This window comes from Crocodylus siamensis, chromosome 1 (assembly GCF_052110815.1).
Source record: "Crocodylus siamensis isolate JL-2025a chromosome 1, ASM5211081v1, whole genome shotgun sequence".
In the NCBI taxonomy this organism is placed as follows: Eukaryota; Metazoa; Chordata; order Crocodylia; family Crocodylidae; genus Crocodylus; species Crocodylus siamensis.
In genome coordinates this window covers 180,488,337-180,512,281 of record NC_143395.1, presented here as the reverse complement: position 1 = coordinate 180,512,281, position 23,945 = coordinate 180,488,337, and the positions used below count along the sequence as shown (strand labels likewise).

Genomic DNA, 23,945 nt, shown 5'->3' with positions numbered 1-23,945 from the left:
GCTCCTAGGTAAGAGGTATGACTATTAGGACGGTATGAAGCTTCAGTAGCAGATTTGATTCGGAGGAAATTTGGACCAATTTGGTGGCCAAATCTCTGAATTGAATCAGGAGACCCATTAAAAGGTCCAAATAGAATCGAAAGCCTCTGAATCAATTTGGAAAGATTCGGAGATCTGGCCATAGACGATACAGGCAGTCCTTGACAATGCTGGGTATAGCTGCCTCCAGTTGGTAAGTCAGTTGTGGGCAGAGAGGGGAGGGAAGGAGTGTGGTGGGGGCAGATCAATGCCTCCAAAGCGAGGGAGGGATTGGGGCTGGGACAAGCTGACCAGCCGGGGTGGAGGACTGTGGGACTTGGGCAAGGGGGCTCCTGCCACTGTGCACCACCAATCCGGGAGCTGCTTTTCTGGCAGATCCTCCAGCAGCTCTTGTCACTGGTCTGGGAGGGTGTGTACCCTGGGATCTGTGTGGGGTGGGCTAGGCTGGGCTCCACTCTACAGGGCAGGTGGAGCCAGGGCTGTGCTCCAGGCAGCTAGTCCCAACCGCAGCACAGAGCACAGCCCTGACTCCAGCTGTTCTGCAGAGCAGCAGGCAGCTAGGGCTAGCCTCCTGGAGTGCAGCCATGGCTCCACCTGCCCCATGGAGCACAGCCCAGCCTAGTCTGCTCCATGCAGATCTGGGTGCACATGTCCATTCCCATGCCCTCCTGGACTGGCGGTGAGAGCATCAGAGGAGCCACCGGACAAGCAGCTCCCAGATTGGCAGCATGTGGCAGCGCCCAGTGACATGAGGCCCCCCCCCCCCCCAGGCTGGGGGCAGCTTGTCCCAGCCCCAGCCCCAATCCCTTCCTCACCGTGGGGGCGTTGATCTGCCCTCCCCGCTCCACAACAGACTTACCAGCTAGAGGCAGCTGCGGCCAGCATCATTGAGGACTATGGCTGACTCTCCAAATCCGAATCAGCCAGATTGAATCGGGACAGTGATTTGAATCACTTAATTGAATCACTCTCCCTCTGAATCATCCAAACCCGAAGCAAATAATTGCTGCTTCACATAGACCTAATGGGTATTTCTGCCTGCCTTCAACTCCAAATATATTAGTCATGTAAGTAGACCAAGAGTTTATAGCAAGGACCACCCAAAACCATTGCCTTACAAGAAGGATGCTTAGAAACTGGGTCTTTTGGATCAGAAAGTAAATATTTCTGTAAATATGACTTCTTCTGGATAGGCTTTTAGATCTGCTAGAAAAACTGGAGGAATCAAATAAATTTATGGCTGAAAGCCAATCACTGCAAGGACATCACTCAAGGTCCGTGGTACTCAGCCTTGTTAAGACTCTAGGCCTCTCTTGGAAAATACTACCTCTTATCTTTCACTTATTTTTGACAATGGAAAAATAATAGAGCAGTTTTTCTGTTGTGAAGAACTTAGACCACAACAGCAGCCCCAGGTCAGAATGTTTTTGACGCTGTAGATTCCTATTTGAAATCCCTATGTTTCTCTTGTGAATTGTGTTTTGGGGTTCGCACACCTTACAGTGCTAATATTGTACAGTATGCATGGCACCCTTAATAGGGTTAATAGAATTGGTTAAGCAGCAGTACATAAGGTCTGCACATTCTTATGGATACTACAGAAACTTTGCAGTCTTTGGGATTGTGTTCCAACTTTTCAAAAGGTTTACTACTATGAACGTAGGTCCTGCCCCCAGTATAACTTGCAGTAGTGACCATCAGAGCCCCTGAGGAAGAGGCAGAGTTCCACTTAGAGTGTCTGCCAAAATCTGGTTATGATGTGAATGTCAGGAGCCTAACCAGACTCCTTTGGATTTTTTTTCCTCTTATATCATGTTTAGAAATCTTTTTTTTTTCCCCCAAGAGGTTTATAATGAGAGAATCTTGGATCAAAATGTCCTCAGAATAGAAAGGAAACAAGATTAAATCTATTTTCAGACTGTTCTTGTCTCTTGAACCCCTTCCCACTTCAGGGACCACCCCTTAAGAGCATGTAGGAAATGGACTTTCTTTTGCCACTGGGAGCAGTAAAGTTCCCTCTGGAGCTCAGATGGAAGGGTTTATATTCCCCATTATTTCCTGCTTCTCCAGAAGAAAAGGGAGCCACAGAGCTACCCTCAGCTTTTCAGTGTGTTCATTTGTGGTTTGAAATTCTCCATGATCATCTAATGCATTTCATAGTTCATGGAGCACACATTTGTATCATGCATCACACCAGTTTTCCTTTTAGGTCTCTGTAAGCTTGGTGGAGATCAGTATATCTGTCCAATGGATACCCTGTGAAGACCTGCTGAGCAGAATCCCATATGTGGTTCTGTTTCCATCTAAGTGGCTCAGCAGTATTTTTATCTTTGACTATTTCAGGGCATGTCTAAACTGCAGATTGTAGTATGATACAGACTGGGGGTGTGGGACTGTGTGTCTGGCACAGCCCTCCTAGGGGGCACAGGCCCCCGGGTATGCGTGTGGGATGACAGGCTGCTGCTGTTGACTGGGGCCAGTATCAGCACTGGGTTCTTTCTGACACTCAGCACGGGCTGCACCAGGCAGACTTTGGTGCTGGTGCTGGCCCGAGCCAGCAGCGGCAGCATGCTGTCATCCACATGCTCCAAGCTGGTGAGTGCAGAGCTTTAAAAAAAAAAAAAGCCCCACACTCAGCCGCTACAGCAGTGGCAATTGGGGCCTCTCAGGGCTCATGGCAGAGCCCCCCTGCACAACACAGGGAAGCAGGGATTGCCCTCCCTTCCTGCTTCCTGCCTGGCATCTGCGTGATGGCTACACCATTGCACGGGTGCACCATGGCTTGGCAGGGCACCACACACTGCCTGGGAGCTGGGACGGCTCCATGTGTCAGCCAGAGCTCCTGGTTCAATTCCCCAGTTTTCTAATCGCTTCCCCCAGCTCTTCCTGAGGGGCACAGCCACTGGACCTGCATGCAGGGTTTCAGCAGGCTGCTGCTCCTGGCTGGAGAAATAGCCCAGAGCTGCCACCATCCCCAGCTGACTGCAACAGCCTGCTGTCATCCTGCATCATCTGGGGGCCTGAGTCCCCCAGGAAGAGCTGGGGGAAAGATCAGGGAGCTGGGGAATTAAACTGGGAACTGGGGACATGTTCAGCTCCCTGTTTGATTTGCCATCCTCCGGGTCAGTTTGCCAGCTCTCTGATCATTACCCCAGCTTCTCCCAGGGGACACAAGCCTCCAGATCTGTGCGCCAGGTTTCAGCAAGCTGCTGCTGAGGCTGGGGCCAGTGGCAGCACCAAGCAGGAGGAAAAAGCTGGGGAAATGATCAGAGAGCTGGGGGAAGCATTCAGAGAGCTGGGGAATCCAACCGGGAGCTAGATGTCAATGTCAGAGAAGTCCTCCCCTCTTTCCCCTCCCTCTCCTTAGTTGGTTAGCAAACCGGCTTTGAAACTTGAAACATTCCAAAACTTTCTAAACGTTTTGAGTGCCACTGTTTAGTTTCAAAGCCTTTTGTTTTGTTTCAGTTTCACTGTTTCGAGCTCAAAACAAGTCAAAACGGCTTCAAAACGAAACGCCCATCAACATTTCATACACCCCTAGTGGCCAGCCCACAGCTTATTACATGGATAGCTTTTGTGTTTGTCACTCCAGCCCCAGGTACTCAATAAAGGGAGAAGCTGTAATAGAGGCAGCGGGCTCAGCCCTCCTGTCTCATGGAGCAGAGCTGGAGGGTAGGTGGGTGCTGCAAGAGGTGTCAGTTCTTACTGCCAAAAGCCAAGTTAACCTTTCCCTGGCCCTGCAGCCACTGCTAACTTTGGGGCTTTGATAATACACACCCAAGCTATCGTTATAAATTATTCCTCACTGAGTTGCATGGGGCTGCTGCTAGACAGCATCTTACATGGGTATCTTTAAACTACATTGCGATTTCCAGTGTGGGCATAGCCCTTAATTTCAGCCATCCTGGACTGCTTGTTTGCTTTGAAGCAGTCCAGAGTTTCAGCTCAGTTAGGGTACGTTTAGCAGCAACTTCTGTGGAAACTTTGAGAGTGGCAGTCAGGAACCGGTGGGCTAGAATGTCTCAGCTCAGGTCCAAGATGGGCCAGCACCAGGACCAGGCTGCCATTGCTTCTTCCCATTGCCTGGCTGTGGCACAGCATGGGGATGCTCTGCACTGTACGTTGCAATGCAAGCAATGTCCACGCCACTGAATACTGCCAAAGCCTCAGCTCCACAGAATACCCCTAGTGGCTCTTTGGGCCATAGGTTGCCAACTAGAGTTAAGTATTGAAAACTTTGAGGGCCTTACTTCTGTTTCCATTAGTTAAGGAGTTTCCTCCCAGTCCTGGGACCTCAACATAGTTCTCACTAAATGAATAGAATCCCATTTGAGCCTGTGGCAGTTTTCTACCAGTATTGATTGGCAATTATGACAGCCTTTCTGGTAATTTTTACTTCAGGAGATGGAAGGACAGAAACTCAATTCCCCTACTCTTCCCTTACTTATATTCTGTAAAGGTAAGGTTTTCCCTAGGCTTCTTGCTGAATTCCTTGTTTCCCAGGTTTTAGAACAGCCTGCCTACTTTCCATTTCTTCCCCTAAAAGCTCATAATCCCCCACCAAGTGACATGAAGCTCCACATTTCAGGTATGATGAAAGCTTTAATTGTTTATTTAAACACAACAAATTAGTTCTCTCCTGGACTGTTAGTGACATTTGCAGAGAGGGTTCAAGGACAATCCTTACTTATTCAGAGGTTGCCCATAGTGTTTCAGATCATGTGAGATCACTAGAAATGATCCTGCAGCCATTGCAAAAGGACTAACGCAGCCTCTACCGTTTGGTTAGTTAAAATACCAGTATCTGATATGTGTAGTGCTGCTGTCTGGAGCTCTGAACACACTGATCTTCTTTCCACAGGCTTTCAGATGGGAGGCAAACTTTGATAGAGCTGTTCTATGGTTACTCCCCCAATTCCAAATGTGTGATAACAAAGGACCTACCCAAATCGCGATGGAAATTTGTGGTGCAGAGGTGCCTTTAATCTCATTCTTTTTGTAGTGTGCCCCCCACCCCCCTTCCCTCCCCAGCACTGAGTGGCTGAATTCAGCCATTCAGGGGAAGAGGGGTGATGCAGCAGAAAGGGCAAAATTAAAGGCATCACTGCACCACAAACTTCCACTGCAATTTAGGTAGGTCCATAGTGATAATTGCTTTGTAGTCAACTGGACTAGAACATGTAGACAGTCACTCAAAATTTAAAACAGATACTAAATAAATTTAATATCTAAAATATTTTGGATTGTAAAACCAGATGTGACTTTAGGCTGGATTAAAACACCTTTGACAGTTTTGGTTTTAAAAGCTAATGTATAAAAATTACTCCTAAGAATTATAGTTTCAGATAGCTATTACTCTGGCTATTGATATGTCGTATTCTGAAGAGTATAGCTGTCTATGCTTTAAACTGAAGTTACTTTATAAGTGTTCATGTTGAACTTGTTTTGAGTTAAACTTGGAAATTCTCAGTGAACTTTCTACATTGAAGAATGCTTTAGAAAAATTGGAATGTGCAGTAGGATTATTAAACTAAATTTTAGGTAGATTAGGTAGTTGCCTAGCTGTTTAGTTAACTCACTTAGGTTTAAACATTTATGAAGTCTTCTTAAACCTCCAGGGCAAAGATGATGTTTACGATCGTATGCTGCTAGACTACTTCTTTTCATATCATCAGTTCATACATCTACTATGTCGAGTTGCAATCAACTGTGAAAAATTTACTGAAACTTTAGTAAAAATGAGTAAGTATTGAAAGTTAAATAATAAATACTGTGTAAATGTACTGTTGTCATTTAAGATTCTGTAATGGTAATTAGAGATAATTATACTCTTGCCTTTTAAATATAATTCAGTATAATTATTTTATATAATGTATGTAGTACTTGTGAAATTAACCATAGTAATAATTTTGGAGACTGAAGTGTTTGGCTTTTTTTATCCATAGAACAGTAAAATGTGCACAATACTAGCATAATCTAATCCACACCACTGCCATCTTCCAGGCCAATCTCAGAGATGAGATGCAATAAGTGGTATTACTACTGGTGAGGTGGGGAATTTAATATCCAAGCCCATTTAAAGGCCACTGAAGTCGACAACCTTTTCCCTTACCTCAGTGCTTTTGGATGAATGAATGAAACCTCAGCTCCTCTTTTAACTGTCATTAAGGGTTCTCATCAGTACCAACTCTTAACAACAATTTCTGAGCTGTGGATATTGCATCTATCCAAGAATGGCTAAGACCATCATCATTTCATTTTACTTAAGCAACCAGAAACCATTGTTGGTAGGCATTAGCTTGTCACTTTACATCTGAGCCTGTTTTTAGCCAGTGACTTGAGCACAGCTTCTACTTGAGTTTGTGACCAGTTAGTGAGCATGGCTTGTACCTGCACACGTGGCAACTGTTTCACATCTGGAAGAGGTCTACACCAGCACCTGGCTGCCTTCCTTCTGTTTGGTCAGACTTTTTTTTTTATCAGTGTTCAGACAAAAGACTGCTAACTCTAACTGGTTTAGCTAATCCTCCTTTCTCCCTGCTCTCATTGTGGTGGGACATCCTAGCCTGAATAGCTTGATAAACTGCAGATCATTTTATAAGCGAGGTCTGCTGGAATGGCTATTCTGATTTTCCAAAACATAGTTAAACAATGTGGTAGGTGTATACACACAGAAACATGATTGTGATGTCAGGAAATTCACCATGTAGACACAACCTAAACGCTGTGATTTTGTAATGAGAAAAGAACTATGTCTTGTTAGAACATTTTGGATACTGTGGGGATGAGTTTTGAGAGATAAGAACTCCTTGAACCATTGATAAGCTATTCTTTGTTCAAACCACCCATCTCTGCTTCTTCCACATACCTGATGAAGAATGTCTTGTTTTGAAAACTTGTCCTACTTTATCCCAACTACGTAGTTGATCCAATAAAAGGTATCGTCCTAAGAAATCCTTGCCTCTTGTGTAGGTTCTTGAGCATCACAGCTACAATATCACTATCACATTACCATCTTCCATATAGGACGTTTGGCTTTTAATATGGGATTTTTGAGCTATAAAGTTTATCAGGGGCATATATCTTTCTCTCTTGAGCAGTTTGTCCCATAAATAGAGTTGTATTAAGTTTGCCTAGATTACACTGGGGTTTAAGATAAAGTTTGTTTCAAATCTGTTTGCAGTGTTCACGTCATGTCATCTTTAAAAAATAAAACCTGATAAATTGTTGACAGTAAACATTAAAATAAAAAAAGGTATTGAAGTAAAATGCTACATTTCCACTTACATAAATACATAGACCTAGCCCTACTTCAGTTGGTGGACCTTGTTTTTGGTTTTTTTTTTTATATACATGCAGAAATGGCAAATACAAATTTTTATGATAACAGGTTTTTATAACAACATACTAATTGCGCTATAAAAACTTAGCAAACTATAGTTCTTGGATAATCATGTGTAATTGGTCAAGATGTAATTCTCTGAAGTGATATGATGCATCCAACCTATTTGTGTCAGTCAGCGATCCAGTTCATGTATTTCAGCATGTATTCAGTTTTGCGCTTTCTCAAAATTCCAGGTGTCCTAGTTGCTTATGAAGGTTTACCGCTTCACCTTGCATTGTTTCCCAAACTGTGGACTGAACTATGCCAGACTCAGGTAAAGTTAAATAGGTTTGAGAATTAATTGAGAATATTTACAAGATATTTGTGAAAATTATGAGCTGTTCAAAGTTAATTGCTCTGAAACAGTAATTTATAAGGTTAATTAAAATTAAATTCAGAACACTATTAAAATTTCCTGGATGTTTCTTAGTTCATAGTGGTAATATAAAAAAAAATTAACATAATGTTTGTCACTTTGCTTGTATATTGTGCCTTGCATTTGAACAATCCAAGAAAAACTAGCCAGTGATAATTTGTCATCTTTTTTGGTTCTGATTCATAGATTCATAAATTGTTAAGTGCTGGAAGGGACCTTGCAGTCCCCCGACTCTAGGCAGGAAGACAACTGGGGTTAGGTAACCCCAGCGAGGTGATTGTTTAGTCTCCTCTTGGAAACCTCCAGGGAAGGTGACTGCACCACCTCTGGAGGGAGTTTATTCCAGTCTCCAATTTACTTCTGACTGTGAAGGAGGTTTTCTGGGTATTAAGCCTGAAGCAGCCTTCCAAGGAGTTTGTATCCATCTTCCCCGAGGGTGCCCTAGTGGACAGCTGTATGATGCTAGTTGATGCTACAGAAGTGTCCATAAATAACATTACATACATGGAGAAATATTTGCAGTTCAGAGGTCTGTGATCTCTTGCAATAGGGATTGTTTCCCCTGCCTTTTGAAATCCAAGTTCACTGTAATTGGACTGTACCCTAGTACACAAGAAAATATAGTACACATATATTGGTTTGATGGATCCCTCTGTTTAATAGACTAGAACTGTTTTAACTTCCAGATACCCCACTCAACAGTTTAAGGTAGCAAGTGAAGACTGTGTTAAATAGGAAGGGAAATTGGAATATATGTATCTAAGGGTCCCTCTACATATGCAGATAAAGGCACAATGGGATCTTCTGCATAAGCCACACAATCATGCCTCCTGCCATGCCACACATGCATAGCAGGAAACATGATTGTGGGATTGTGCGTTAGATTCCATCCTGCCTTATCACCAGTGCAGGGAGGAACCTGGGATCATAATCTCGGGCTCCTGTGGTTGTGAGCCCCACTGCTGGCATTCCCAGTGCTGCTTCCACTGTGAACCTCATCAACTGCAGGGCTTGCAGCAGAGAGAACACTATTTATACTGCAAGCCTCGTAATGTGCAGGGCTTGCGTCAGGAATGCTGCTGCCACTGCGAGCTCCCCTGGCTGTGGGACTTACAGCAGGTAGAAAGCTGCTGCCTCTTCAAGCTTTGTCAGGTGTAGGTCTCACAGCGGGGACAGTGAAACGAACACTACCATCACTGAGAGCTGCGCCGCTGATAATACTGCCCCCGCTGTGAGCCCCACACCTTACAAGGCTTGCAGCAGTGACAGTGTTCTCCCCACTGCAAGTACCGGAGCTGATGATGTTCACAGCAGGGTCAGCACTGAGAGTGCTGCTGCCACTGCAAGGCTTGTCAGCAGTGGGGCTGGCAGCATTGCTGGGGCTCCCAGCCACCGGGGAGCTCTTGGCCACAGTTTCAATTAATGGCATGATTAGAACAAGCTACAAAGTCACCCACATTTTTTCGTGGAATAACTTTGTAGCTTATTGTTTGTTTTATCATGTCATTGATTGGTTGAATGTGTAGCTGGGTCACAATTTAAGGCTTGATTAACTGGTCAGTCATGCCTAACGTGTAAGTGTGGAGGGGGCCTAAGTTTGAATTTGGCCAGTGAGAACCTCTCTTTCTATGTGAAAACAATCCCTAAAAATTTTTTTAAAAATTAAATCATCCTAAACTGAGACTTTTGTATAGATGTTATATGGCCAGGTTCTAAAACAAAAATGTGGGAAATACTGACTGTGCTAACACTGACAGCATTGAGGCTGTCATATTTATTTAGAAATGTTGTTGTGAGGTTTATGAACATAACTGTTACGTTTAACTAGTATAATTTATGTTGAAGACCCCCTCCATTTGGCTCCTTTGTGCAGTAGACCCCCACCTGCTCCATTGCCAGAGGATCCCTTGCACCTAAACAAGACAGGCAGCATCTGTTTCACACACCAGGGGAGTTGAGTCATGTTTAATACACAGGTCTCCACTCCCACACATTATAATCTCAATCAAAGAGTAGCTTTGGGACAATAACAACGAATACATTTCTAATTCTTTGATGCCAGTGAAAAACTTTCTGTATGAAATAAAGTATTTTCTCATCAGTCTCTTACCAAATTAAATTAACTTTGCAGCAATATTTTTTCCACATTTATTTTTCTATCCTTAGTCCGCCATGTCAAAGAACTGTGTTAAGCTCCTGTGTGAAGATCCAGTTTTTGCAGAATATATAAAATGCATTCTAATGGATGAAAGGACCTTTCTTAACAATAATATTGTGTATACCTTCTTAACACACTTTCTTCTAAAGGTATGTGATATTTTAAGTGGTGTTTAAAGTTAGCAAGAATGCAGTGGTGCACATTGTATTAGTTTTGGATATTTATTTCACGCATCTAGCCTTTTTACAGCTCTAAAATAATTATGTTCTTTTACAGGTTCAGGGGCAGGTTTTTTCTGAAGCAAACTGTGCCAATTTAATCAATACTCTAATTACAAATTTAATAAATCAATATCAAAGTCTAGAATCAGATTTCAGCAGCCAGCGAGTTGAAATTTCCAAAGCAAGCTCTACTTTGAATGGGGTAAGTCCTACCTAAGCCTTCACAATAACAGTCTTTTAAAAAGAATCTGTTTACCTTGTATGGCAGAGCTTCTGTAGATTGTCTACAATGAAAGGAATCTATTTAGTGAATATCTTGACTGCCCCAGTATGCATGTGTCCCCTCTTGCCAGTTGGTCAGAGACGACTGGAGATCTCTCTGAGGGTGACACTAAATCCAGGAGTGATGGACCAGCTCTGCTAGAATTTGTGACTCTGTTAAGGAAAATTGGCAGTCAGCACTGGAGCACCGCTCTGAAGTTCTTTTATGTAGTTTTAGTTCTTTTGCTGCCTGTTTTTTTTTTATTGTTCCACCTTTGTTGTCTGTCTGTGCTATGGGGACCTGTGTCTCTGAGACTAGAAATAGGCGTTGCCAGTTGAAGCAGATCAGTGAAATCCATGTCGCTCATTGTCCTGCCTGTTGATGCTGTGGGACAGTATGTTCTCCTGGGAATTCCTGCACACCCTTAGAATTCCCATGCAGGATCAAGTCTCTCAAGTCTTGGGAGCACCTGCCTAGCTTTTCCAGCCTACCAAGATGCACCCCTGGGATGCATCCTCAGGGCTGTGTCTCAGTAAGCAGGGAAACCCCAGCTTTGCCTACTTACAGAGACTGGCCCTGGATATCTCGATGGGTGTCCCCTCATCAGGGAAAGCTGAGCAGGCACTCCCAGGGCTGGAGGGGCCCAACCCTGTGCAGGAATTGCTGTACTGGGTGCACAGGATCAAGTCCCTGGAGTCACCTGTCTGGGGTGGCTGGAGAGCACAGGCAGTTCTGAGCTCCCCATGCTATAGTTTCATAATATAAACAGACTTCCACTGCTAAATAACAGCACAAATTGATATCACCTTCACCACCACCACTGTATGTGGCATGACAAGAGGCACAGGCATCTGTTTGCTTGACCTTTGTGCCCTCCCATCCCAATACAATACGTTTTGGTTATTTCTCTAATGCAGGTGCTAGGTAGTCAAATAACAAAAAATACAGGATTAAGAAAACCTAGGAAACATCCCCTTATTCCTCCTTGGACAAGAATTCCAGGGTTGGGTTTCAGGGCACACCCTTTGCCCTGTGTTCCTTTGGCCCAATGGTGAAAACAATTTCTTCAAGTCACTGGCTTGGAACAGCTCATAGGACAAAGCTGTAAAAAAGGCAATGGATATGTTAACCAAGAGCTTTTTCACACCCTCCTCCTTTCCTCCTGGTGCCTCCTAAATCCAACCAGTCTGCAAATAATAGTTGTGATGAAAACCGTCTTCCACAGACAAATGTTTCAACAGACAAGCTATACACTTCTCTAAATTGCTAAAGAGCCACCTGTATTTGAAAGAAATCCCCAAGACTGATGTTGCAGAAGCTATAGGCGAAGGGAAACCTTTGTCATTGCATTTGCCAATTTTTCCAGAGATTGACACAACAGAAAAACATTTTACTGACGCAAATGATCTGGCTTCATGCACTGAGGTTAAAAACTTGTTCCTGTAGAGGCTTTCTTTAAAAAAAAAACAACACCTTCTACTTAAATAAAAAATTAGCATAAATACAGTCTGTGTTTGTACCTTAGTGATTAAATATATCCATCTTGTAGATAAAATGGTATTCTTGGAGTATCTGTATAAGTGGATCCTGCATGGTTGTGTGTGCACCCCTTCTCAGGGGTTCACACAGCTTTCAGCAGCGGTGCCCAGTCGGAGTCGTATGTGTGGTTTGCATACCTGTGTACTTACCCTCCACAGGGCAGAATGACCCCCACTGGCAGACGAGGAGTGCCCTTTATCTTGTTACTGTAACTTATTACTGTAAATATTTCATATATTGAATAGTGCAGGGGTTAGCAACCCCTGACAAGCATATCAGTGTGCCATGGGAATGAGTTTTACTTGGCATGTGTGCCTCAGGGTGGATGGCAAGGAAGGGGCTGGGGCTGCACTGCCACAACAAAGACCTAGCCCCTTCCCTCTCCCCCACCATCTGCCCAGAGGCAGCCGTGCACCAGGAGCCAGCAACAAGCTGGGCTGGGGCTCTGTGGACTTCAGTGCAGCTGCTTGCAGCCTCCCTTCTGCCTGCTGTGAGCAGCCTAGGCTCTGGGACAGGGGCCCGCTCAGCTGGGAGGCTGCAAGCAGCTACACCAAGATCTGCAGTGCCCTACCCCAGCTTGTTGCCAGCTGCTGGTGCACGCCTGCCTCTGGGTGAGTGGTAGGGGAGCCAGAAGAGGCCCAATCCTTGTTGTGGCAGTGCAATGCCAGGCCATTCCCTGCCATCTATCCTGAGGTGTGTGCGCACCCGCTGCTGCCAATGAGCCAAGCCAGGTCTCCATGGACCCTGGTGCAGCTGCTTGCAGTATCTTGGCTATGTGCCACAGTTGGCTCAGGCTCTCAGTAGGTCTCTGCCAGCCACCACAGAGCCTGGGCTGCTTGCAGCAGGCGGCGGGGATGCTGCAAGCAGCTGGACTGGGGTACATGGAGTCCCAGCCTACCTTGTTGCTGGTGGCGAATGCACATGTGCCTTAGGGTGGATGGCAAGTAAGGGGCCTGAGCTGCACTACCACAACAAGGATTGGGCCCTGACATCTACCCCAGGCATGCCCACATCTTCCAAATAGAGGTTGTGGGTGTTTTTGGCATTCTGCCCAAAATCATTGCTGACCCCTGAGATGGTGCTTCTTTCCAGCCTATTGGCACTCCTCCCCAAAAAAACCGAACAAAAAACCCAAACTTGTATTTTACAAGGTTTGGAATAGAGTAATTCATGTTTGGGTTTTCGAGCATCATGATTTAGAGATCTATAGGTTTTAGACCATGTCAGTGTGGAGAGAGAATTCCCCTAACCGGTAGCCATAATAGTATGTGCCTTCACTGTTTAGGGGAGAGTCATGTACCATCCAAGTGCGTGATCTGCTAGTCATTCAGGAAGCACAAACAGCAGAGAGTGTCATCTGAAGTGCTGCCTCATGGAAAACTTGTGGACAGCATTTAACTCAGAGGCTTAAACAAAACCATGAATTTCCAGCCTCAGAATGCAAGTGCCCTGGTGTTCAGGAAGGGTCTCTCTTTAACACGATAGACTGAAATGATCTTACTCAGCAAGAAGGCTCTATCACAGGCCCTGGCAGCACAGCCACTGACAAGGCTGCCTGCAGAAAACAAGAATGTACTTAAACTTTACCACTTCAACACTGGTCTTTAGTCTTGGTTTCAAAGAAAAGACTGAGACACTCTCAAGACATTCGTATAAGTTGGTGCCAGTTTGACCATGATGCAGCATGTGTCAATATTACATCTCTTAGTACCATTTAGCATGAGCATGATACCTACTAGAGCTGTGGTATTGGCAATGAAAGAATTTTCAGTGCTGAATTTCTTAGTACTGCAACCAACTGTGGTGTGTGACTGCTTTTTGCTCAGTACTGGACTTCCTCACCCCTGGAGCTATAGGCATTGCAAGCGGTAGCATAGAATTGAGCACTGCCATCTACTGCCCTGCTTGATCTTTCCAGCTTGATGTATTTCATGTCACTGGTACATCTAAAGTTCTTGTGCTTTGTGACCCTCGCTTACCTTTTATAAAAATTATTTGAGACCTTCTTATCCTCAGAAATCTATCCCATCTGTGTGGCTTCAAGAGCACTCAGAACATTTCTAGGAGGAATGTTTTCTTCTTTAGCGCATTGTTCTTCTAGCAGAGTTATTTTCCTAGACCATCTACTGTCTCTTCTGGATGAGCTAAGAGAAAGGACTAGCACAGAAGGTATTCCACATACTTCTTGGAGGTCTTCTCTTTGGCCTAACGTGCCGTATCTCAAACTATTTCGGACAGTAGTTTCTAACCCATGGTTTACAGACCCCCAGATATTGTTTATGGCAACAGAAAGCTTTGTTTTCCACAGATGCATGTTTCTTCAGGTAGAAAGAGAGAGCAAGGTATGATGTGGCCTGCAGTAGATTACTTGCTGGTCCATGGCCAACAACAGAGAGCAAAAGCTGAGGACCACTGATCTAGGCTGTGAACCATACCTCCCTGGAGGTCTGGGATAAACCTCTGGTATTGTCTCTGTCACATCTACTTATGATCATTCCTGTAAAGGAGTGGGGGAGGAGGGTGGAACATCATGACGGTCCATCTCTAACTAATACACTTTTTCTGCTAGGTTGAGTTTGGAGACCTCATTTGTGAGGAAGACAGGGGGAAGTCAAACAGTTATTTACTTTACAATAACTGGCTCCTAGAGGTCTTTTGTATATGTGCAGTAGTATTCAAAAAGCCTCCCCTACCAGTGTCTGTTCATGAAAACTGTATGAACACCTGTGCAGAGAAGTCTCATGCAAGCCATGAGTATTCATCCACATGTACAAACATCTCACAAACAGTTACTGTAGAATCAGGTAATTGTTTATTAGGATGTTTTTATTCCTTAACCACAGCCTGCAAACACAAGTTAGTTCTGAGAATCAAACTAGTTTAGTTCCTTTCCATGTATCATCAGTATTAAAGACCAGCTTGGACTTTGCTGCTGTTTTAGGTTTGCACAGGTGAAACTGACTCACTGAATAAGAAAGCAAGCCATTTCACATAGTCTGTTTTCAGAGTAGAATTTAGTTTCATAGTTGGTAGGGTCGGAAGGGACCTGAGCAGATCATCAAGTCCAACTCCCTGCCACGGCAGGAAAGATTACTGGGGTCAAACAACCACGGCAAGGTGTCTGTCTAGCCTCCTTTTGAAGACTCCCAGGATAGGGGCAAGCACCACTTCTCTTGGAAGTTGGTTCCAAATCCTAGCCACCCTGACAGTGAAGTAGCGCCTCCTGATGTCCAGCCTGAATCTACTCTCCAGCAACTTATGGCCGTGTTATTCCTTGTTACTCCCAGTAGTCCTTGGGGGAACAGGGACTCTCCCATTGCCTGCTGGTCTCCCTTGACCAGTTTATAGACAGCCACCAGATCCCCTTTCAGCCTTCTCTTGTGGAGGCTGAACAGATTCAGGTCTTGTAGCCTCCACTTGTAGGGCCTGCCCTGCTGCCCCCTGATCATGCGGGTGGCCTTATTCTGGACCCTCTCGATACTGGCCACATCCCCCCTGAAGTGCGGCGCCCAGAACTGGACACAGTACTCCAACTGCAGCTTGACCAGTGTCGCATAGAGGGGGAGGTTCACCTCCTTGGACCTGCTCGTGATGCAACTATGGATGCATGACAAGGTGCGGTTGGCCTTCCTGACCGTGTCCCCACACTCAGCCTGTGTTCATCTTGGAGTCTATAATGACTCCAAGATTCTTTTCTGCCTCTGCACTGACGAGAAGGGAGTTCCCCAGCCTCTAGGTATGTTGCTGGTCCTTCCTCCCCAGGTGCATCACCTTGCACTTGTCAGTGTTGAATCCCATCCTATTCTCATCCGCCCACCCCTGTAACCTGTCCAGATCCAATTGCAGCCTGTCCCCCCCCTTCTAGCGTGCCCACTTCTCCCCACATCTTAGGGTCATCTGTGAATTTGAACAGGGTGCTTTTCACCCCTTGTCCAAGTCGCCGATGAAGATGTTGAACAGTGTGGGCCAGAGGACTGAGCCCTGGGGGACCCCACTGCCCACATCCCTCCAGGTCGAAAATGACCCATCCACCACCACTCTCTGGGTATGACCCTCCAGCCAAATTGTGACCCATCTGACTGTAGGCATCGGCACCACAGTCGCCTGATTTTTTTTTTTTTTAATGAGGATGGGGTGCGAGTGTTGAAGACCTTCCTAAAGTCCAGAAAGACTACATTCACCATGACACCTGCGTCCAAGGATTTTCTGACTTGGTCATAGAAGGCCACCAGGTTGGTCTGACAGGACCTGCCTCTAATGAACCCATGTTGATTGCCCCTAAGCATACACTCCCCTGCTTGGCCCTCACAGATGTGCACCTGGATAATTTTCTCAAAGAGCTTCCCCAGGACCCAGGTAAGACTAACAGGCCTATAATTCCTGGGTCCTCCTTCCTCCCTTTTTTGAAAATGGGGACCACACTGGCCCTTTTCCACTCCTCTGGCACCTCGCCAGAGCACCACGAGTGCTCGTAAAGCTGTGCCAGGGGTCCCGCAATGACCTCTGCTAATTCCCTCAGCACTCTGGGGTGGAGAGTGCTCCTATTGCCACCTATTGCTAAAGTCCCCTGTACAAGGTCATGAAGGCAAAGTTGAAAATAAAAAATCTAGGATATTGCTTAATATTCGTTTTTCCTCAGAAGCCCACACACATATATTGAGTATTCATTAAAAAGTCTCATTCCATTTTTCTAAGTGAACCTATTCCAATAAGAAAGGGGGAAAGAGTGCGTGCGTGCATGTGTGTGTGTGTGTGTGTGTGTGTGTGTGTGTGTGTGTAATATAGCACCATTGCAGAAGAGGTCATTGACACTGTTTAATTAATGATGATGTAGATCATTGATATTAGCTCTAGATTTTGCTGAATTTTATATGAGGAGTAAAATGTAATCTGGCTGGCGCACAATTTGATATCTTCTGATGCATCTCTTAGTGACAGGATCTAGAATTAAGAACCCAGGTTCAAGAAGTAGTCTAGAGACAGAAAGTGAGGCAAGCTTTCCAGCATTCTCTTTTGCAAAGTACCCTAAGAACAAAGAGTGGATGGATATGTAGTAACATAGCCTGTGTTCCTGGGTTTCCCATGTTCATGTTGACTTGTGTGTGTTTATTCATTTTACAGAACTAATGCAAAACACAATGGGATTGAGCATGATGAGGTCCAAACCAAACCCACAACTTAAATTTGTCAGTAGGACCTTGTTTACATTAAGGGTATTGCAGATACTCTTAGGAGATTTCCAGAGCGCACAAATTTAGGAATTTGTTCTTTTGGAAGCACAAAAAGTTCAGATCCTCTGGTAACATTTTTGCAAATTATACAAAGAAATTTCTGTGTGCGAGGGCAAAGGATCAACCTTAAAATAAGAATCTGAAATGTTTGCTAACCATGTTTCTGTGCTTTTGTTTTCTATAGGACCTTCGAGCACTTGCGTTGCTGCTTTCTGTGCATACTCCTAAACAACTGAATTCAGCCCTGATTCCCACATTACAAGAGCTGCTAAATAAATGTAGGGCTTGTCAACAACAAAGAAACTCATTACAAGAGCAAGAAGCCAAAGAAAGAAAAACTAAAGGTTTGCTTTGGTGTCATTTTCAGCTCCTTCTCTTTTACTTGATATATCCATACTGTCTGTTCTTGCTTTGTAACATCACTACCAAAACCCTGATCCGTGCCTTGGAAATTTCCCAGTAAGACATTTCCCAATTTCACATTCCCTAGCACAAAACTGAAACCTTGTCTGCACCTTCAAAGTGATTTGCCTACATGTTGAAACATCCTCTTCTGCTTCTGTCCTGATACCATATGCCAGGGCTGTCCAACCTGCAGCCTGCAAGGGGTTTATTTGCAGACCCTGCACCCCCCTTGGCCACTGCTCCTCTCATCAGTCCAGTTGCTGCTACAACTGGGATTTCCAGGCTCCCTCTCTCTTTTCTAGTTTTTACTTCCTGCCCCTGCACAGGGTGACATGGCAGCTTGCAGTGTCAGAGGAGCCTGCAGCCAAGAAGGTGGAGAGGTACCTGCCCGCACAGTGCAGCAGTGGGGGGGAGCCACATGCCCATGCAGTGCTGGGGTAGCTTGCAGCTAGGGAGGTGAGAGGAATGCCATTGCCTCAGCTGTTGGGACCCTGCTGGTGCAGCCCCTGCCACTGGGGAGTTGGATGGCCCTGCCTAATGCTAATTCCTCTGCTTTTTAAGTTATTGTTATGTCTTTTTCCAATGTCATTGCTATGTCTGAAATAACTTGCTTAGAATGGTGCCTTTGTCTCCTTTTTAAAATCACCCATGAATGCCACTCCTTCGTGTTAGACTTCTAGTACTAACTGACTAATTAATATACTGAAATAAGACCAATTACATAAAGTAACCTGACAAGTATGTCATGCAATAAATAACCTGCTGAGGCTGTATTATGTAATTGTTACTGTTTTGTTTTTATTTTTCTGACTCCTTACTTTCATTTCTGCCTCTTGCCATATGTAAACTAAATAATAGGGAAGCAGCCCAGTACAATGTCTGTACAGTGTCATCCAAACTAATAATTTTGTAAATGTAGTAGTAGTAGTAGTATACCTTTTCAATCCTTAACACTCGGGATGAAATTCTGGCTGTATTGAATTTGGGAAGAATTTTGCCAGTGACCTCAGTGGAGACAAGTTACTCATAGACTAGAAGTATTTAATTTAGTATAATAGGGAAAACTTTTTGAAATCTGAATATAATAAAGAAGCATTTTTAATTAAAACTAATGTAGAAAATATATTGCCCTCTTAACAGCAGAGCTTTGAGTCCTGATTCCAACTGTAGACATTATATACATAGATTAGGGGTGTGCAAAGCGGGCTGTATTCTGTTCATTGATTTGGATCACTGTCCCAGTTCAAGTTGGTGGAACCTGAAGATCTGATAATTCGGAAGATTTGGAGAATCAGCGATTTGGCCATAGACCCAGCTTTAAATGTTTTTTCTACATACCACAAGGTACCAGGTGCAGCTCATGAGCACTGAGATGGTGGGGTGGATGGAGCGTCCCACAGGACCGCAGGGAGTCCACTGCTCAGCGATCAGCTCCCCCTGACCCAGGAGGTACCAGTTGCTGAGCCAGGAGGCTGTGGGGGTGCTCCCCTGCACACTCCACAGTGGACCCGGAAGTGGACCCGGAAGTGCTTCTGGTCCACTTCTGGGTCTGCCACTGAGCACGCTGGGGACCCCACTGTGCTTCCATGGGACACTCCATCTGCTCCAGCATCTCAGCATTCAGGAGCTGCTTGGTACCTTGAGGTATGTCGAAGAAACATTTAAAGAAGTGTCTATGTCCGAATCATTGAATATTTCAGAATCGATTTGGAAGGTTCCAATTCGATTCGGAGAGATTAAAGGATCTCCTGATTCAATTCAGATTTGAAGATTTAGCCGCTGAATCAGGCGGAATCTCCACCAAATCGAATTGGCAACTGAAGCGTCGCACAGCCCTAACATATACATATACACTAGCAAATTGCCCATCAAGGATGACTAGAGGGGCACGTCCGGCCCCATGCCCACCCCCCCTCCGCTTCGGTCCAACTCAGCACTCCCCCTTCCAGCCCCTTTGGTCTAGTCCCATTCTTCCCCCTGCCACTTCGGTCTGACTCTGCTCCCCACCCCACCGCTGCTCTGGTCTGACCCCGCTCCCCTCACCCCCGCCACTTCAGGTCCATCTGGCCCACGTCCACCTGCCTCCCTGCTTCCCTCCCTCCATCATTGCCCACTGTCTTCCCCTCCCTGCCAGTTGTTCTGGGGAGGCACCAGGGGGACACCACCACTGTGATGTCCCCTTTCACCCTCAGGCAGGGAGGCGGTGGGGGAAGCCCTGCTCAGATGGCCAGGGTGTGTTCCCCACCACCAAACTTCCCCGGCAGAGGTGCAGACTTGAGCCCAGGCCACCCAACCAGTCACTCCCTGCCCGCTCGGCAGTGTATGCACAGTTGGCCAGAAGTGTTATGGACAGGCAGACAGAGACAGACAAACTAAGCCTTTATTATATTAGAATATATATATTATACACACACCCACACACACATGAATCTATAGAAATGGAATCTTGAGTAGGCAGTCATAGTTAATGAACTCCTCAGAGTGATGAGCCTCTGAAGAAATAGCCTTCAGTAACCCATTATGTTTGCTTCCATATATAAAGGCTTTTGAAGGTGAAAAATGTAAAATACAGAAGCTTAACACTAACTGTAAATGTAAAAAAAAATTTTAAAAAAAGATCCCCCATGGAAAGGTACTTCAGAACAAAATGGTATTTTGGTTTTACAGATGATGAAGGAGCTACTCCTGTAAAAAGAAGACGGGTCAGCAGCGATGAGGAACACACTGTAGACAGCTGCATCAGTGATATGAAAACTGAACCACGGGAGGCATTAACCCCAACAAGCACTTCAGATAATGAGACAAGAGACTCTTCAATCATTGATCCCGGCACTGAACAAGATCTTCCTTCCCCGGAAAACAGTTCTGTTAAGGAGTTCAGAATGGAAGTTCCATCTTCATTTTCAGAAGACATAATGTTAACCGCCAGGTCACAACACACAGAAGACCAGTCAGGCAATGGTAAATTTGAAGAATGCAAAGAGTTTAAAGACTTGCAGAGTTCCAAGGATTCCAGTGCAGCTGAGGATGACTCCGAATTTCCTTCTACATCAATTTCAGCAGTTTTATCTGACCTAGCAGATTTGAGAAGCTGTGATGGTCAAGCCTTACCATCCCAGGACCCTGAAACTAGTTTATCAATTGGTTGTGGCCATTCCAGAGGACTTTTTAGTCACATGCAGCAGCATGACATTTTAGACATCCTGTGTAGGACCATTGAGTCTACGATTCACGTGGTCACAAGGATATCTGGAAAAGGAAACCAAGCTGCTTCTTGACATTAGATGGAGCATGTCTGCTTTTAAGTCTTTTTTTCAAAAAATGCTGTTTGTATAAGTTTTGCTTATTTCTGTTTTGTGCTTCAGTTTGTCCAGTGCTCTCTGCTTGAATGGCAAGATAGATTTATATGCTTAATTCTTGGTCAGGCAGAACTCCAGATTAAAAAACTTTTTGCATCTACCATACACTTTCTTAAAGGGCAATCAGATAATGGATATGTTTTATGTAATTAAGAGTTCACTGTAGTGGCTTTCATTTAATATGGCTGTCTGGGAGAACAGGGCTTCCTTGCCCTGTATGATGTAATTTAAACTTATGGCATTTTTACTGTGTATAATATGGTGTCCTCTGTGCCAGTTTTGTACCTTATAATAGAGGCAGATTGCCTCAGATCGCTGTGGTTCTTATTATCAAAATTAAGTTTACTTGTATACTAAACAACCACAAGAAATTTGATTCTGTAAAGAATCCTCTTTAGCTGTGGCCTGGCAGTATATATATGGTGCTTTATTTAACAGAATACCTGTGGAGGAAATAAAGCACACTTGATGTAAAATTAATTGTTTTATTTTTATTGACATGACCGATTGCTATTCTGTGCACTTCATTAAACTGATTGTGATGACTTTTAATTTGTTGATATATATTGCTTCAGTCTTTAGATTTCTCACCAAAGACCACTTGAAAACTGAAAATAGATGCTGGCTAAGAAATGCTTCTCAGATGCATTCCAGGATGCATAAACCTCTGTCCTTTCCTATTCTTGTCTTACTTGCATGAACTTTACACTTTTACAATTAAGTAAAACTTATTATCTCATTTCAACAATTTAAAAGCATAAAATGTGGCAAGAATCCAACCAAACCTTTTATTCCTTTCCTTAATAATACTCTGTCAGTGTGTGCCTGTACTCAATTCTAGCTTCCTCTTTTCCCTGATATTTCCTGTCCCCTGCCATTTCCTTTGTCTCTTCCCATCTCAGTTTGTTCCCTCACTTTCCCTGGCAACTCATCTCTCTTCCTCCTCCCTCCCCTCCATCTCCTTGTGCATTCCACTATTTTAATCCATTTTCATTTCCACTTTGAGCCTTATTCTCTTCCTTTTCCAGTCTCCATTTTTAGATGGACTCTGCAGCACATCCCCTCATTCCTACTGTAGCATCCCCACCTTCCCCAAAGGTGCCTGTCTTTTTTTACAGTAGCATAACTGAAGAGGGAGGCCGGGGGAGTCCAACTGAGGCAGCAGTCTGTGGGTGTTGTCTTCTGGGGAGGAGGGGTGGGCATACAAAAATAGTCACTGCAAAAGCAGCTGGCCTTACTATCACCATCAGCATTACAGCAACCACCACAACCCCATGCATTGTAGTGGCCCTGGGCATGGGGCTGCCCTACTGCGCCACTGCTTATTCACACGTCTGAACTTTTGTTTTACTCATCAGCATTTGCCATGTTTTCTGTATCATGCTCTCTCGTCTTGTGCCTGATTTCTTTCACAGAGTGATTGTGTGATCAGAAATCTCCTCTCATCTGCTCTCAGTAAGTTTTTTCTTTAATTCCTTCCATGAACACTGTGTGATTTCTGCCTTTAACTGTAAACTGTAACTCCTTTTTCCTCTCACCTCTTACACCATTTCTAATCCTCAGTCTTGATCCTTCTCCTGGCATTTGCTACCTGTATACTGCTTGTGTGGTGCTGAGTCTTTCTTGAAAAAGTCTTGTCATTATTCTAAGCGTATTCATAAATAGATTCACAGACATTAGAGTTGGAAGAGACCTCGGAATCACTTTAATGTAATCTTCATTTTCCCGTCTTAAAAATAACTTTACTTATTCTCCCTAATCAACTTCTTCCATAGATTTTAATGCTAGGGAAACCATAATGATCATCTAGTTTGAACTCCTACGTAACATGTCAGGATTTTACCGAGAAATTTTTGTTCAGCCTGTTAATTTTTGGTTGAGATAAAGCATGTTTAGAAAGACATCCCATCCTAATTTTAAAATGTTGAATGATGGAGAGTGCACTACATTCCCAGGTGAGTTGTTCCAGTGGTTAATTATATATTTTTAAAATTGCATCTTATTTAAATTTGTTATTTTAACTACTCTTTTCTTACTTCCAGCCATTGTGTCTTCTTATGCCTTTGCTGAAGTCAAGTTCCCTTTGCTATCAGAAAAGTCCTTCCAACAGATTTCCTGATCAAGTAACCTGTAATCTTTTAACCTTGTCTTTGATAAATAGGTGGAGTTCTTTCAAACTCGCTGCACACAGATTTTCCCATTTTCCTTGTTCTTTCTCTGAACTGTTTTTCAATATCTTTCTTGAAATGGGAGTGAAAATAGACACAGTATTCCAGTAATAAATCTCATCGGTGAGTTATACAGGATCAACAGCCTTTCCAAGGTTCACAGAAGTCATTTTGTCTATGTCATCACACTGTAAGCTCATGTTCAGTTAATCCCCAGTCAGGACATTTACATTTTTTTCAAAATAACTTTTCCCAAATACATTTCCCTCTCCTGTGTTTATTCTTCTGATCAGTCCTTACGTTATCTGTAAACTTTAACAGATCTGCTTTTAGGTTTTATTTCAGATTATCGATAAGAACATAAAACAGGTTTATTTGGGGGTTTCTTTTTTGCGGGGGGTTTAAGTGGAACATTCTGACGTTCTAAGTCAGATGTGTTACATAAGTTCAGGTATGTTAGTCGTCAGCAGTTACCTTTTTGTAAAATAAAATTTCAATTTCTAAAAAAATTTAAATTGTTTGGATTTATAAGACCAGTTTTCTATAAACCCATGTTGACTGGTATTATTCCTATCCTTTATCTCTTTCTGTCTGAGTGTTGTATCAGCTGTTCCATTATTTTGTCCACGAATCGTTTCAGGCTGGACAACATAGTAAAGAAGTTCTTCATTGTCCAAGCCCCCAACGTTTGGAATAACCTGCTGCCGGAGGTGGTTTAAGCACCTACTTTGACCACCTTCAAGGGACATTTGGATGTTTATCTTGCTAGGATCCTATGACCCCAGCTGACTTCCTGCCCCTGG

The 23,945-nt window shown here is 44.1% G+C and overlaps 1 protein-coding gene across 3 annotated transcripts in view; it reads left to right on the top strand.

Annotated features, from left to right (window-relative positions):
* Positions 1–23,531, top strand: part of USP34 (ubiquitin specific peptidase 34) — a 242,410-nt gene extending 218,879 nt beyond the window's left edge. For 2 of the 3 annotated variants that reach the window (XM_090050214.1, XM_090050223.1), the window contains 6 exons: positions 5,658–5,781; positions 7,618–7,697; positions 9,966–10,106; positions 10,234–10,380; positions 17,395–17,554; positions 20,283–23,530. In XM_090050214.1, coding sequence (XP_089906340.1) covers positions 5,658–5,781; positions 7,618–7,697; positions 9,966–10,106; positions 10,234–10,380; positions 17,395–17,554; positions 20,283–20,893 — 1,263 coding nt within the window. In that variant the 3' untranslated portion in view covers positions 20,894–23,530. Of the gene's footprint in view, positions 1–5,657; positions 5,782–7,617; positions 7,698–9,965; positions 10,107–10,233; positions 10,381–17,394; positions 17,555–20,282 lie in introns of all 3 variants that reach the window. The other variant, XM_090050232.1, reaches the window with a different exon arrangement.
* The last annotated feature ends 414 nt before the right edge of the window (positions 23,532–23,945 follow it).